The following is a 16,719-nucleotide window of genomic DNA, read 5'->3' as shown; positions in this document are numbered from 1 at the left end:
CACCAATTAACGGAGAAATAATATAAATTAAAAACAAAAACTTCCCCTATCATTAACACATCACTGCATATAAACATACATTAATGTATAGTAATGAATATTTAAGGAGAATTATTTCATCAGGATATTACTTGACAATATTTTAATTGTTACTTCCTATTTAAAGAGGGATATCTCGTTCATAGCAATTGCCTTGGTTTCAACCTGAAAACAATAAGGATATTGAAATATATGAAATACTACAAATTTCCCATTATTAATAAATTGACTGATTAATTATAAAAATTTAATTTATCTACCCGCTACATTCATTCGTTCGTCCGTTCGTCCGTCCGTGCGTTCATTCGTTCGTGCGTTCGTTCTTTCGCTCATTCATTCATTCATGCATTCATTCAGTGCAGTGCAGTGCAGTGCAGTGCAGTGCACTTTATAAATTCTCCTTCTATCTTCGAGCGGAAAGCTTTAATGTTTGAAATATAGTTTTATATTCCGGATATCCAAGTAGAAATTTATGTCCGTTAAGGTGCTTCAGCCACTATAAGTTCGTGAAAGTCCGGTATGTTCCGCCAATTTCCTTGTAAGTTATAAAAAAAAATCAAAAACGTCTTAATGACCAAGAAGAAATATTGTTGCCATATCGTTATATCATTTAGATACGGCAATTTCCGAAGATGGCCGAGATTTAACGAAGTATCGATGGCTGAGGTACCTTAATTTCAATTATAAATTTCCGTTTGCAATATATAAGCATCAATACTAGCTTGTAAGGTGTCGTTAATTTTTAACAAAATATTTTTTTTAAAGATATTATGGAAGGGCTAAGGTTTTCAAGCGCTGCCGCTTTTTTAAGCTCGTGCACAGCATTGTTAGTTTGTGCATTCGGCTTGTTTCTAAAATCGTGGTGGCTGAACGTGGAAGATAACGAAACAACCTATGGATTATTTACTGCAGTAAAATGCCCGGATGACATTTGTACCCTGACTGGAAGTTCGGCTGATGGTAAGTTACAGGAATTATTATAGATTCTGTATGTTGTAGATGAGGTTAGTGGTGTTGGTGTTGGTGTTGGTAGTTTCACTCCGGATCAGAGTAGAGGTACAGTGTGAATGACCGTAGAAAGGATTTCATGATCAATCACAACGAAAGTGACCTGCGCCGTCCGGGAATCGAATCCGGGTCACCCGATTCACAATCCAACGCACTACCTATTGAGCTAACCGGACGGCTGTACGCATGCACTCGTGCACGCACGAGCGTACATTTGCAACCCAACAACATTACAATTTGAAACATAATTATTACAATTATTTAAATTTGTAATATTTTAAAAATTTGTACAATTATTAAAGATTCTGTAACTCAATATTTTTATTTTTATTTTAATTGAGGTTGTTACCACACTTAAGTTTATATAATGTATATAATTATGCTTATAAATCAATTTTCAAATATCGAAGAATATGTAAAATATGTACTGCAAATATTTGTGCACATTATATGTATATGTATCAATAAAATATATGCATTATTTTCTTATTGAAAAATTTGACTTAAACTTTATAGGAAATAAATTTCTAATTGCCTCCCTTTATTTACATGAAATGTTAAATTCGGTGATATCTTTATAAATAATGCTTTTGTGAACTTACAATATTGATAACTCTTAATTTGAGCATCATATTTATGATATAAAACCATAAAATACGTGGTACAGGATATTTAATGAATAATTTAGAAGGAAAAAGAAAGAATCCAAGTAAAGCAATTGGATCGTTGTCCGAGATATAATGAAGTTTCCTCATCTAAGTTTTTTCACAGGTTATTAACTGATCAGAAAACGACACAGAATGTAAGTCGAACTATGAAAACCTTGAGATTCGAGATATGCATAGAAAAAAGCTTTTTTACTTCGAGCCTTAAGGTATTAGATTGCTTCAGTTTTTATTCCCGGAATAACGCCTTAACATAGCAACATCGTCTAAAAATACCCTTAAAGCTGCATTTAATAAATTTCATAAAAACAGAAATAGCTACATTCATTAATAAATTGGGTTTCATATCGACTCCAGATCTTACTTTGGTGTACAGACAACCAAACTGAATATTATAAGCATAAAAATCTGCAACCTCATTGTGGCGAAATCGGAAGTACAATTTCTTTTTGCATGATATACTCCGCCTTCTACGGAAGAGCATTAGTGCCAGGTGTATGTTTTTTATTAACTCGAAATTTCGAGTTACTAACTCGAAATTTCGACTTACTAACTCGAAATTTCGAGGTACTTATCTCGAAATTTCGAGTTACTAACTCGAAATTTCGACTTACTAACTCGAAATTTCGACTTACTAACTCAAAATTTCGACTTACTAACTCGAAATTTCGACTTACTAACTCGAAATTTCGACTTACATTGCACTTTTATTCGTTGCCGGTGAAAGCAAGGATTGAATTCAAGATACTTTCTTTAGTGTGTAGTTGTTGCACATTGACAGAGCACCTTTAACATTTATTTAACAGAACAATTTTATAGGGTCAAATTGTCTACACATACTGAACATATCCTTCGCTTTTTTGTGGGGGGGGGGGGGGGGAATGAAAAATCACACTTTCCACATTTCCGTGTTAACAAGGTGTTTCTTTTTCTTAAGCACACATACAACCATCATATGGAGAAACAACAAGTCCAAAACCCACCCTATTGTAAACTGGCAATATCATGTGTTAAATAAGTTTTAAATGGCGTGTATAGGCCAGTTAGTCTGTCACGTTTCTTTATACTAATAATGTTTTTGTAACATTATTCATTATTTACTAATACTTTGATTCATATTGTGTTGATAAAAGTTGATAAAAGTGATACTTGTTATAATATATATGTTGGGAACAATATAAAAGCATCCGATTTTACAAGAAATATAGTCAGTCCAACAATTTTGACAAAGGCCTCAGCACGCCCTATTTTGGCCACGCCGCGATACTTTCCTCAGATGTCCCACACGTAAAGTATAGGATCGGTTTTTTTTACAGGGATGAGAAGAATATGATTAGTGAAAAGATATGTTCGAACAGATGGGATACAATACAACGTCTGAAGAACGCCTGAACGTACAAATTAAAGGAAGCCTTGTATTTTGTATGTCGGGTGTGTACATGCCATTACTAAGTTTAAGTTAAATTTCAATAGTTTTTGTCCAGGCACCCGTTTCTCCATCTCCATCGTTCAAAGGCACTGCCTACTATATCTTATGCCATCTAAAATAACTTTGGCCATTCTTGTAATGTTAATAAGTCGAAATTTCGAGTTACTAAGTCGAAGTTTCGAGATAATTTAAGTAACTCGAAATTTCGAGTTAGTAAGTCGAAATTTCGAGTTACTAACTCGAAATTTCGAGTTAATTATCTCGAAATTTCGAGTTAATAAAAAACATACACCTGGCACTAATGCTCTTCCGTAGCCTTCAGATCATCCGTACATCAATATTAAATCAATATAGCCATTATAAGAAGCATTCCTAATTAAACGGTATATTTCCGCATTGTTAAGGATATTTTCATACAAATTTAACTTTTTTATGAGATCATAACTTTTTCCTGAACGCCTTGTCTAATGCACGTGCAGCTTAAACGGTAAACCATTCGGAACTGCCTCGGCTATTATCTATAATAACGTTATGTATATTCATGCTTTTTGTGTTCGAGGTCCTTATCCGAAGACTGACGGAAAGGGCCGAGTAGTTGCGATTGACGGTAAACGTGTGTTTGCACTTTCCGGATAGCAACAAAATTACTATAACATTGTGACGTAGCGCACAACCGATCTGATGATATAGTCTTCATTTGCATGTTAGAATTCGTATACGAACTTTAGTGTTGGCGTATATTCAATATCATAACAAATATGATAGTATTTATTAATAATTAATACAACAACAACAACAACAACAACAAAATAATATCTATTATTATTATTATTATAATTATTATTATCATTATTATCATTATTATTAATATTATTATTATTATTATTATTATTATTATTATTATTATTATTATTTTATTATTATTATTATTATTATTATTATTATTATTATTATTATTATTATTATTATTATTATCATCATTATCATCATCGTCATCATTATTATCATCATCGTCATCATCATCTTCATCATCATTATATTATTATTATTATTATTATTATTATTATTATAATTATTATTATTATTATCATTATTATTATTAATATATATCTAAATTATTCACTTTAATTTCCAGGATGGATCGTTTTCACACAAATTGCCATCGTGGTACAGTTCATTATGCTGATAACTGCCATATTTTTTCAAGCGATTGGATTGGTCAAGAAATACATGTGCCTGATTATTTCTGCTTCCGGTGCACTCGGTTGGTCATGTAAGTTACGAGTTCTATTAAATTTTAATACTAAGGTAGTCAAATTTCGAATTGTACCATCATTGCTGAGTCCTTCCATGTGCTATCGGCTGGTCATGTAAGTTTCAATTTTCATACATGAAAGAAATAATCACGATTCGTCAAAATTCTGTCATTTTCCATCCCTACGGAAGTAGTACTGGTAAACTGCTTGACAGCTTGCCCAGGAACGATGCGGTGGCTGAACTCTGCTCTGATGAATTCAAAGTGGCGTAGATTACTACCCTGATCCGATAGCACCACCACATGCATGCCTACAGACACATCTGGTGTCCGTCTTGTTTGGCCCTGAAATGTCTTACTTTATCGTAAGAAGCGTAAAAAAGATGTACATTCGTTTTCCCGTAGCCATTTTCTTTACGAAGTACAAGTCATGTGCTCGACGATGATTCCGCATCTTCATTTCAGGTTATTCTTAAATAAAATTAAATTCTATTTTTAGCAATATTGTATTCTATTTATAGCAAGGTTTAAATTCTATTTTTAGGTTTCTCTTCAGTACTTCAGATGTGTGTTTTATCAGGCAAATATATGAAGTTAACAGACGCCTACCAGACGACAACATCACGACCCGGAAATTACGTCATCTACCAAACGCTTCCGCTAGGCTTATGTCTCATTTCCGGTTCTCTCTGTATACCGGCGTTTGTTTGTTTGGTTATTTATAGAACGGAGGAAAGGAGAATAAGGATGAAGCCGTCAGCGATTGTATAATCAACATAACTTTCATGCATTTCTTTTAAACTTTCAATTCAAATAAGTTGAGATTCTTAAATGTGGAAGCCCAAACATTTCTTCTAATTCCACATATAAAAATATAATTGTAACGGTTTGAAATTATAGCAGACAGAGTTTTTGTTTCCCAGACTACTTTGCTTACTTTTACATTTATTATTTGTTTATATGACTAAACCCCCAGTAAAGCTATTCTTTAAAAAGTGTCTTTTTACGTGATACCTACGTCTTTTAAATAACTGATACCTTCGTGCAGCTGAAATATACGGTTTCCTGCTGTACGATCTATTGACAGTCTAGATTTGTTTCTCTCTTAAGTCTTATGTCGTCATTCTATATTTTTATAGATAAAGTAGCGAGGTTTTACATTCTCGAATGAACCTTTTGACGACTTTGTTTAAAGAATGAGTAAAAAAACATTATTAATCAAGTAATTATCAAAATAAATAAGATGCCTTGCACGAAATTGAGAAATGAAATTGCTAAACTTAGATTATCTTCGCATCGTTTAAATAGAGACTGGCAGACATAGAAACATTGTAAGATCGGAAAGAAAATGTACATTTTGCAGCCTAAACAACATAGAAGATGAATACAAATTTGTTTTAATTTGTCCTACTTATTCTGACTTAAGAAGATTGTGTATACGATGTTATTACTACATGTACTATAAAGGCATCCCGGTATGTTTTAATTTATTGATGGCGCCAAAGGCGCGTTGACGCGCTGTCATCTTGTCGTCCTGTCTCTAGCACGGCACGCCAAATGGCGCGTTGTCGTGCGGCGTGTTGAAACCATGAAATAACATAATCTTTAATAATAAACAATGAAATAGCATAACTATGATTAATAAACCATAAAATAACATAACTATGAATAATACACCATGAAATAACATAACTAACTATGAAGAATAAATCATGAAATAACATAACTATAAATAAAACACCATGAAATAACTGAACTAACTATGAATAATGCACCATGAAATAACATAACTATGAATAATAAACCAAGAAATAACAAAACTATTAATAATACACCATGAAATAACATAAATATGAATAATAAACCAAGAAATAACAAAACTATTAATAATACATCATGAAATAACAAAACTAATTATGAATAATACACAATGACATAACTCCCATTCCTGCAACAAACCAGACTAAACAATGAGTATTAAGTTTCTTTCTGGATATGAGAAGGTCTTTCCCTTTACGTGGCATTGTAACGGTGGTTTGAACCCACGCGGCCAACGATACATACTACTGGTAAGACCTGTCATCCTCTCCGCTACGCAGCCACTTAGATTTATAAAAATTATTTTTTGCGCTTTTTACAATCTACAATGTGTCTGCTACTGTCATTGAAATGTATCCGAATTACATGTTTGTGTTTGACTTCTGTAAGAGCATCTTAACTGACTTACATTACTGGAACTCCTGTATTTTCATGACTAAATGTCGATAATAGACAATACGAAAGTGTTAATTTAAAATCTCAGACGCCTTTTTACAGATCCGGCGTTAAATCATTCCCTTTTGCTAAACCTGTTTCCTGCAAAAAGGTGTGAATAATCTTCACTATAAAAGCAGGCCCAACAACATCTGACTTTCATTTCCATGATTGAGCGATCTAAGAATCTTGAAAACACGGAGATTCTTCCTAGCTGCTTTCATCAGCCTCGCTGTTTTCATCAGATAAATATTTCTGACATTTATATAGCAGACGCAGACATGGATCACGTTAAACGTAACTTTGATGAGTTTGTTAACTTCGCAGCAGACACCAAAGACGAGGCATTGTCATTCTTTGTTGGAATTGTGAATCGAATTGGAAAATCAATCAGAACGTCGCGAAAACGGGGGAATGTTTCAAACGATAGCAGACGACAGTATTATGAGCGGAAATATCAACATAAAAGAACGAAACGCGCAGTAGAAGCGTTGGAAAATTGGAAAAAGACAAGACCGCAGGTTCTTTTGAACAGAAGTTGAATGAATGCGTCTACTTATTACGCTCTAAAAATACTATGACTATACTTGATCATAAAGAAAAGAAACACAGCGGCAAAACAGGTGCTGTCGGGATCTTGTCGAGTCGAGTCTCAATGACATTTCACCTCTGGTTATTAAAAACAACCACATTTAATCGAGCACTTTGCGAGAAGACCATCATGCGCCGGAATTACATGGTTTAGAAATAGCTACGGAACTTTCAGAACTTCGCATGCAAAAGCTGGTTTGTGTGATGGTTATTCACACGTGGAGCAGAAGGTGTTGTCATACGAAATAAAGACCTTATAAATTACGGACACATGAGAAACTGCAAAATCGTTGGTCATTTTTATTATAAGATTGTGTTTTCCTATTTCAGTAGGATTTGTTTACATGGTATACGCAAAGTCGTGTTTTTCCCGGTATTTCTTTTTGTACTTCTTTTTATTTTAGTTGCTGTTGTTTTTTTTAATGTTTGGTTGCTTTTTTCCTTAATTGTTTGCTATTAACATTATATTACGTGTATATATACGTTTATGTTTTAATCATGTTTCCCACTTTGATTTGATAACATATTGAATTTGATGAATAAAAAAGCAACAATATTTTGTTTTATGTATTTTTTATCTATTTCTTCCGTTCTTATTCTACGAAAAAAAAACTGGTGACATTTTGAGGTGGAAAGTATTCTTTGTTTTTTTCCCTATATGGAAAAAAGCAATCCCTATACGTGAATATTGCTCATGACGTAATATATCCTCGTATATCCGTATATAACCAATACTGCTACTTGAACATCCTACAGGGATTGCTCAGCTTTTGTTGTCTTTCGGTGCCCTACTGGGCTCCTTGTCGATTGTCCTGTCAATATTGCTGAATTTTGTTCAGAGATGCATTCGCTGCACTCTCTGTTGGTCGTTTTGTTTGCTTTTACGATCAGCGTATTTGTGCTTTCACAAAATACTAAAAACCAAAAAAAAAAGTCTTGAAATGGCGTAAGAGTATACGTAAAATTGTGTACAGTACAATATGTTTATTTGCTTTGGTTTGCGTTAAACCAAAGCAGTAAATGTCTTTAGATGCCGGCTTTCCAGCTTAATTTGCGAGCAAAGCCTCGGGTGCCCTTCCGTGCATTATTTTAAGCTTATACAGGTACCTAAATAGAACCACCGGCGTTTTGTAAACTGACTGGAGAAGACTAAGTCCGAACCCAAACCGATTAAGTGGCACTGACAATTGATCCCTTCCTTGTGTTGGTGGTGTTTTTTTGCGTTTTTTTATGTTACAGTAGCAGTCAGTGTTTCCGATTTTGTTGTTAGGGACTTCTTTTTCTCTGTTAAAAAGTACGGAATACCTTTATAGCCACCGTGGTTATACTTTATAATCCAGAGGGCGACAGTGCGATAGTGCGATGACGACAATGCGATTGTGCGATGGCGACAGTGCGATAGTGCGATGGCGACAGTGCGATAATGAGACAATTTGATAATGCGATGACGACAGTGCGATAATGCGATGACGACAGTGCGATAACGCGATGACGACAGTGCGATAATGCGACGGCGACAATACGATAATGCGATAATACTATCGCGTTTTCGCCATCCCACTATCGTAATGTCCTCATCGCATGTCGCACTATCGCATTGTCGCCCTCTGTGTTTTAACGTATAGCCTCGATAGTCCTAACGGTATTCCGTAAAAGTTGTGTCGTGACCTTTATACTACTGAGTTAATTTAATACAAAAACAGGTTACCGATGCCATAAACTATTGCACTTTGTCTGAAAACAGTTTGCTTACAGTTGTGAATTGTTTATTTATAACAGCAAAACTGTTTTTCCCATTATTAAGACTGAACCTTTTTTTCATAGTTTGTATAAATTAAAGCCATGCCATGCAAATTGGCTGACGATGGAAGAAATTGCTTATTGATATCGTACGTAATAATGCTACGATAACGTTTTGATCAGGCCACTGTAGAAAAAAAAACGCGACGACACGGCGCAGGAAAACGTCAAGACCGTTATCGTCTGTGGAGGCCCGGCCAGATTTTTTACAAATACAGCAAGGACACAAACGGTGTTGCCGTGGCCACCGGTGGCTGTTGGGAACATAGTGGAAACGTGGCTTCACAAATACTCCTGTGACGTCATGCACCTGAGTAGCACCGTCAACGTACCTCCAGAAGATTTCATATGTCCCTTTGTTTAACAAATCAGTCTTGGAAAAGGCACCTGGGAAGCACCGCCAAACGCCAAAGTAACTGCCGTCCCACAATTTAGTTGTGTACGTTAAAAAAGTATAATCTTATAATGCCTGTATGACATAGCCATTCTCCTACTATGAAAATATTTGACTGTTTTTCATAAACGGTCAATAGCAACGTTGACTTAACCACTTCTTTTATAAGGTTTATTTCGCGGGGCTATAACACAATTTACGGACCCATTGTAGAACGCCGCTTAGCCAATCAAAACCACGCATTAATAGCACTAATAATTGGCATCAAGGTTTCAATAATTAAATATGTACTGGACTGCAACAAACACTCGAATGAAAACCTCATCAATTATTTATAGGTATGGAACGACAAAGTGACAATTTTTGTCTTTTTGTACCATAAACCAGATAACGTAATTAACTAAAAATACGTGTGTATGTTAAAAAAATCTTACTTACTCGGCTTGACGGTAAGATGGAGATGTTGTAAATACAGGAACGGAGCTAATTTCGTGGAAAATCTTTCGGACAGGGCTTAGCGAAACAAATAATCATGGTATACAAATTTGTACATGTATTCTTTCCTCATTTGAATAATTTTTAAATCGGCGACCATGTGTATGTACTATTTTTAAATTTCACTATTTTATAACTTGATTTTTTTCGTTCTTTTCCCATCACTCTTTTAAGTCTTTGTAAAAACGACTTACATGATTTTGCACTTTTTGCTTTATTAAGATTTACAAAATATGTAAAGAATGGCTATTCGTAAAATGTAGACAATACTGCATGTTTTGTAGACGTAACATACAAAAAAAAAAAAAACTTTTTTCTTACAGATTTCCATATTTGCTTTGACGTTTCTTTCCGTTTCCACGGTGATCGGACAATTCGATCCTTTAGGTAGGTGTGAAAATAGACATAGTTTATAACTTTGAAAATTATCGGCTGCTGAAAATGTTGCCGGCATGATTTTTGAATTATCGTGTCGATATTTTATATATATGAGCCGCGTCACGATAAAACCAGCATAATGGGTTTCCAGACCAGCCTGCTCATCCGCGCAGTCTGATCAGGATCCATGCTGTTCGCTTACCAACCCTTTAACAAGTACAGAAACTGATAGCGATCGAACAGCATGGATCCTGATCAGACTGCGCAGATGCGCAGGCTGGTCTGGATCCATGCTGGTCGCAAACGCAATATGTTGGTTTTGTCGTGACGCGGCTCAAATTTTGATAATGTATTTTTATATGATTTATTCCTCAGTCAATGTTGAGAGTTGTACCAAGTCCAAGCTGGTCGTGTCGACTTACGGTGCCATGGACGACGGGTTGATCTATATCCAAGGTCAAGATGACCGGTGTAAACATACAACGATATCCGGTGTCGCCCTGTACCAGTTTGAGTTTGCCGACTGCAACATAGAATGGGTATTTTAAACGTTATCCATATCATTACATGCATGTTTGTTTAAAGACAAAATACTCCCTGAAGAAACATGAAGAGCTTTACCTCTTTAATCGTATTATTACTGTAAAATAACTCTTATGTCAATGTAACTGTTGTTGGTTTTTTTGTAATTGTTTATTTTTTTTCCAAAGTAATCGTCATCTAATTCATAATCATTAAGATCCTTTATCGTCATCATCATTGATCGTCAGCATCATTAGCAGAATCGTATTAATCATCACCAACACCACCATACATCATTTGTCATTAACATTATTACCACATTGTCATCATCATCATCACCATTATCATCATTCATCATCATCATCATCATCATCATCATCACAACAACCATAATCATCATTAAACGTCATCAACATCATCACCAAAGTTAATATCATCATCACCAACACCACCATACATCAGTCGTCATTCAAACTATCACCACGTTGTCATCATCATCATCAATATTAATATCAACATCATCATCACCACAATCATCATCATCATCACCATTATCATCATTCATCATCAACATCTTCACCAAAATAAATATCATCATCATCGTCATCAACATCATCAACACAATTGTTATCATCATCATAACCATCATCATCATCGTCATCGTCATCATCATCGTCATCGTCATCATCATCGTCATTATTATAAACATTATCACCATACATCATCAATATCATCATTACAACCTTAATCATCAATATCATTACAACTATCATAGTCAACATCATCAACATTGATTCATCATCATCATCACAAACATCATCGTATCATCACTGACATTATTTTCATTAATACGTTTATCAATGATGTTAATCAGTTAATTATATTTTAATTCTGTTCTATAATCAGTGTGTATTTTTCACTGGTTTGTCTTTTAAATTTCTAAATTGTTAGAAATATCAATTTTCCATTGTCTTTTCGCCTTGTTTTGTTTTAAATTTCTTAATTGCTAAAATTATCAATTTTTTCGTCATTTTACGGTGATGAAAGTGCGACCAACTCTTCGTTGTTCTATAAATAGAATTTTGATCCCAACAGGAAATGTTGTTCCGAATTGTTGTGCAAAAGAAAAGCGGATACCAGACAGGGGCGGATAAAGTCATCCCAATATTCTGCGTAGCCGACCGTAGCGATTTGATTGTTTCGAACGCCAATAATGCGTGAGTTGCCTACAGAAAAATACAAATTAAGTCCAATATAATAAGATACTTTATATCTATATTTACTTTAGAACTATTTGTTGAACTGTTTTTTTTTCCAAGAAGGAATCTCTGACCTTTCCTATATAATTATGACATATACGAAATGACATATTCCATGGAGTGATTTTATCGCTTAATTAAACCACTGCTTTGGATTTAGAATACGATGAAATATTTCACGAGGGCGCCGCCGTGTGTTATATCAATGCGCAGCCAAACGACAAACAGTGATTTTATAAAGCGATAAGTCACTGCCGGGGATGTATGATTTCGATTCTATCACATCAATCACATACGTCACATGTCTTAATATAGATAATCTATTTTCGGGAAATAGACGCTGGGTCATTGTCAACTTCCGGTAGGTTCCCTTTTCATGATTTGATTCATCATATTTTATTGATTATACATGTATATTTACACAACATAGATAGCATCAGGATGGTTTCCAAGTTCTTTCAACATTGGCAATCGTCCCTCTTCACGATATTCATCTCCCGAAATGGAGTCCTTTTCCCGAAATTGGATGCCTAATAAGTTTATGTTCTACGACTGATGAATTCAATTTAGATATTAAATAAAACATTAATCGCTCATTTTTTTCGAAAGTAAAAATTAGTATAAAGTTATGTGTTGTAGTGTTGAGTGAATCATGATGCGGCCGGAAGTGCGCATATGTAGTTATGGTGGCGAGGACTCCAGTGGGTTTAATAAATACATGCAAAAAGCCTAGTGTTATTTTACCTAAAATGTATTAAATATTCTGTCAAAGAGGTCGTTTTGTGTCTTTGTCTTATTCATTTTATATTTAAATTAACATTTTTTCCAGCTTTTAGAATGATCGGAAGTAAAAATATCCCGAAATGATTTTAGGAAGTCACGTGATTTTCATAAATAATAGCTGGGAGCAATTGATGGAAAAGCCGTATCAACGTTGATTTAATTGCATAAATACAAACAATTTTTGGTCCTTCTATGTTCAATAGGGAAACATGCGAGGTCGTGTTAGCATAAAAATTTGAATTAGTTTTTATAATTCAGACCTTATGTAAATTAATAGCTTTCTTGTATCGGTTATTAGTGACGTAATGTAGCGAAAGTTGCCGAAACTGTACGAACTTTTTCCGAAACTGTACAAACATTGCCGAAACTCTCAGAATTTGGCAGGAACTTAACGACGTGTACTTTTCCGAAATTCGTGATATAAATATGTTTTTATACTTTAAAGGGAAAAAGCGGATGACGGCAGCGTCAATGTTACAGTTCAACCGTCTGCGAAAATGTCGTTCTACAAAGTGGTTGCAGAAGAGGAAGTGAGCGGAAAAGAAGTGAAGTTGTCCGACACTCTCATTATGGCGCTACAATTAGATAACGACTATATTGGTAAGGACGTTTGCGCATGCGCACAAACTTATAAATTGTGTACACATATACATGTACATGAAATAATCATTATCATCGTCATCAGCATTCTCTTCAGCATTATTATCATCATCGTCATTATCTTTATCGTCATTATCTTCATCGTCATTATCACAATCGTCACTATCATCATCATCATCATCATCATCATCATCATCATCATCATCGTCATTATCACAATCGTCATCATCATCATTATTCTGATCAACAACATCATCATCACCATCATCATCATTCTCTGTTTTATCATTATCATCATCATAAGAAGCAGCAGCAGCCACAACACTAGCAGCAGCATTACTGTCATCATATTCATCAGCTTCACCACTATCATCATCATTACCACTATCGTAAATATCTCTATCATCATCATCGACATTATTATGTAAAGGCCCTGAACAAAAAAAAGAACGAAATGCAATAACATAAATAAAAATGCACTTATAATGGATCAGTATGCAAAATATAAGAAGTAATACAGAACTATGATCAGAATAAAATTGAAAAAAATCGATGTTGACCCGATTTGAGTTTAATGTATTGCGACGTATTTTATCTTAGGGTCAATATGCGCAATAAAAAATACTATTCTGGAAATGTCGAGTATGCGCTTGATGCAGACCTTCTACACGAAACGGTATATATCTACATGTGTATTTTAGTCCCTTCAAGAGAAATAATTAAAAAAAAAAAATCAGGAAGGATTTTGAGTGATACGTAAATGCATAGAGGATTCAACTTGATAACAAAATTTACACTAGAATGGTAAAAGAAGGGAAAAGTTGTGAAATTATAAATAGATCATGTAGGATGTTCTAAACATTCGCCAGCAGTATTTCGTTCACAAATATAATCTAACTTGATAAAAAAAGGGAAAGATTTGTGAAAGGAGAGAGCCTATAACGCTTTCAGAAAAAGAAAAAAGAAAAAAGGAGATCAGGAAACGAATCGTCCGCTTTTCTAATTTATATATAGAGAGCCGACCTGTAGATAAAATGTGGCTAGGGGATCCTTATTGTTTACGTCAAATTTCATTTTCCACCTTAATTATTTTGATTTGATAATCTAATGAAACGATTTATATAAAATTAACATAGAGAAGCTGAAGGTCGCTTCAAAGATAGAAGAAATAATTGAGCCGCGTGACGACAAAACCAATATAATGGGTTTGCGACCAGCAGTCTGATCAGGATCCATGCTGTTCGCTTACCAACTCTATTGCAAGTAGAGAAACTGATAGCGAACAGTATGGATCCTGATCAGACTGCGCGGACAAAATCTGTCTGGATCCATGCTGGTCGCAAACCCATCATGTTGGTTTTGTCGTGACGCGGCTCATATTATTTTTAATTGCAGAGTTCAGCCTTTACTTCAAATAACTATTAAGAACGTTGACTTAGGGAATAAGATATAATATTTATCACATACCCATTCGATTTTGCGACTAAATGATACAATGTATTGCATGGCCGTGCATATATTTTAACGTGGCGTCATTTGTGTTATATTATATACAAACATATAGTAACGATGCGCTTAACTATAGGCGTCAATGAAAAAATAATTATTTTGCAATATAAACAGTTTTTACTTTTTAGTATGTGGTAAATAGAATATTATATTCGTGTAGGTTCATTACTGAATTTATTGATTTTCTTAAATAAAATAATATTTTGCTCGCATTATATAATTTTATTCAATTCGTTAAATAAATTCAGTGATGAATCTACTATACTTATTTAATATCCTCTATAAATTATTCACGTTGTCAACGTTCATTTAAGTATATTATAGTATTATTCATTAATACATACATTATACACTGACGTCAAATGCATGACATCAATGGAATGACGTCAAAGGAATGACGACAAAGGAATGACGTCAAAATTAGCATTATGATAATACTAGACAATACCTTAACAAGAATAAAAGGAAAAGGCACTATAAACGCTTCAGAGGTGTGGACAAAAATTGTTGGCAGTCTAAATGTCACTCAATGTTCTCTTTTTTCCCAGATGACCTTGACATTAAGGCGAGGTACTGCATTGCTTCAGGTCTTGTTATCATTGAAAACTAGTAAGTGTTATATTCATCCTTTGGTTTCATTTTCAAAAGTGTGCTCATAATACTAGGCCATCCTTTGGTTTTGGGCAAAATGTACAGTTATAGTTATTTTAAAAATTTATACGGATGTTAAAATAATTACATTTTCGTTTAAACGAAAAAGAATATATAAGAACGAAATTAAGTGCCCTAATGTGCTATTATATATGCATGTAAGTCATTATAGCAAAAATATTATGTTATGATGTAACGTTATGTTATGTTACGTTTCATTATGTTATGTTACGTTATGTTATAGTTTGTTACGTTACGTTATGTTACAGTTTGTTATCTTATGTTATGTTACAGTTATATTATGTTACGTTTCGTTATGTTATGTTACGTTATGTTATTATATGATACGTTACGTTATGTTATGTTACGTTATGTTATAGTATGTTACGTTATGTTACGTTATGTTATGTTACAGTTATATTATGTTACGTTTCGTTATGTTATGTTACGTTATGTTATTATATGATACGTTACGTTATGTTATGTTATGTTACGTTATGTTACAGTTTGTTATGTTATGTTACGTTACGTTATATAATATTACGTTACGTGATGTTTTATTACTATATAACTGTGCAAATTGCCAAAATGCAACAGAAGCAAAAGATGATTAATATTATTGTCCAGTTAGTAACTTTGAGGAAACTATGAATAATAAGCTTTAAAATTTGTGAAATAAAAATAAAAGCACTTTTTGAGGCTATTGTAAATTCAAAACTGAATGCAATGAACAATTTGAATAATTTTTTTTGAATGATTTTTTGAAGGATTGTCGTCTGTCTCTGTCACTTCGCAAAGTTGTTAATATACCCTACCAGTCCTTTTAAAGTGTTAATGTTTGACGTGTGAAACGTTACCAACGTTTTTAATATATTGAAAAATATGGTAGGGGAAAACAATTTCCTGTGTGAAAGGCTTATTGTTTTTGTTGATAGAACTGTGCTTTATGGGGAATATATATCCCTTATTATCAGTAACCCAACCTTAACTCAGCCATTTTACGATTGAGATTTTACGCCTCACGTATTCAGCCTATCTGAAAAACATATATTTTTTTTTGCAAAAACAAGTTTTTACAGATTTATTTA

The 16,719-nt window shown here is 33.9% G+C and overlaps 2 protein-coding genes across 2 annotated transcripts; both read left to right on the top strand.

The window, feature by feature from the left end:
- The first annotated feature begins 722 nt into the window (after nt 1-722).
- Nucleotides 723-7,796, top strand: LOC132730755 (uncharacterized). The gene is made up of 3 exons (XM_060716742.1): nt 723-999; nt 4,277-4,414; nt 4,941-7,796. The coding sequence occupies exons 1-3, from the start codon at nt 810-812 to the stop codon at nt 5,165-5,167; spliced, it is 555 nt and encodes a 184-aa protein (XP_060572725.1). The 5' UTR covers nt 723-809; the 3' UTR covers nt 5,168-7,796.
- Nucleotides 7,797-9,250: 1,454 nt separating this feature from the next.
- Nucleotides 9,251-15,645, top strand: LOC132730762 (uncharacterized). Its single transcript, XM_060716752.1, has 6 exons — nt 9,251-9,969; nt 10,253-10,316; nt 10,683-10,846; nt 11,925-12,046; nt 13,317-13,471; nt 15,529-15,645. Exons 1-6 carry the CDS (start codon nt 9,967-9,969, stop codon nt 15,588-15,590), a joined length of 570 nt encoding a protein of 189 aa, XP_060572735.1. The 5' UTR covers nt 9,251-9,966; the 3' UTR covers nt 15,591-15,645.
- Nucleotides 15,646-16,719: the final 1,074 nt, after the last annotated feature.

The sequence above is a fragment of the Ruditapes philippinarum genome, unplaced genomic scaffold (genome assembly GCF_026571515.1).
Source record: "Ruditapes philippinarum isolate M1 unplaced genomic scaffold, ASM2657151v2 ctg8846_1_1_1_1, whole genome shotgun sequence".
In the NCBI taxonomy this organism is placed as follows: Eukaryota; Metazoa; Mollusca; class Bivalvia; order Venerida; family Veneridae; genus Ruditapes; species Ruditapes philippinarum.
The sequence above is the reverse complement of the archived record's forward strand: the minus strand, read 5'-3'. Positions and strand labels throughout refer to the sequence as shown.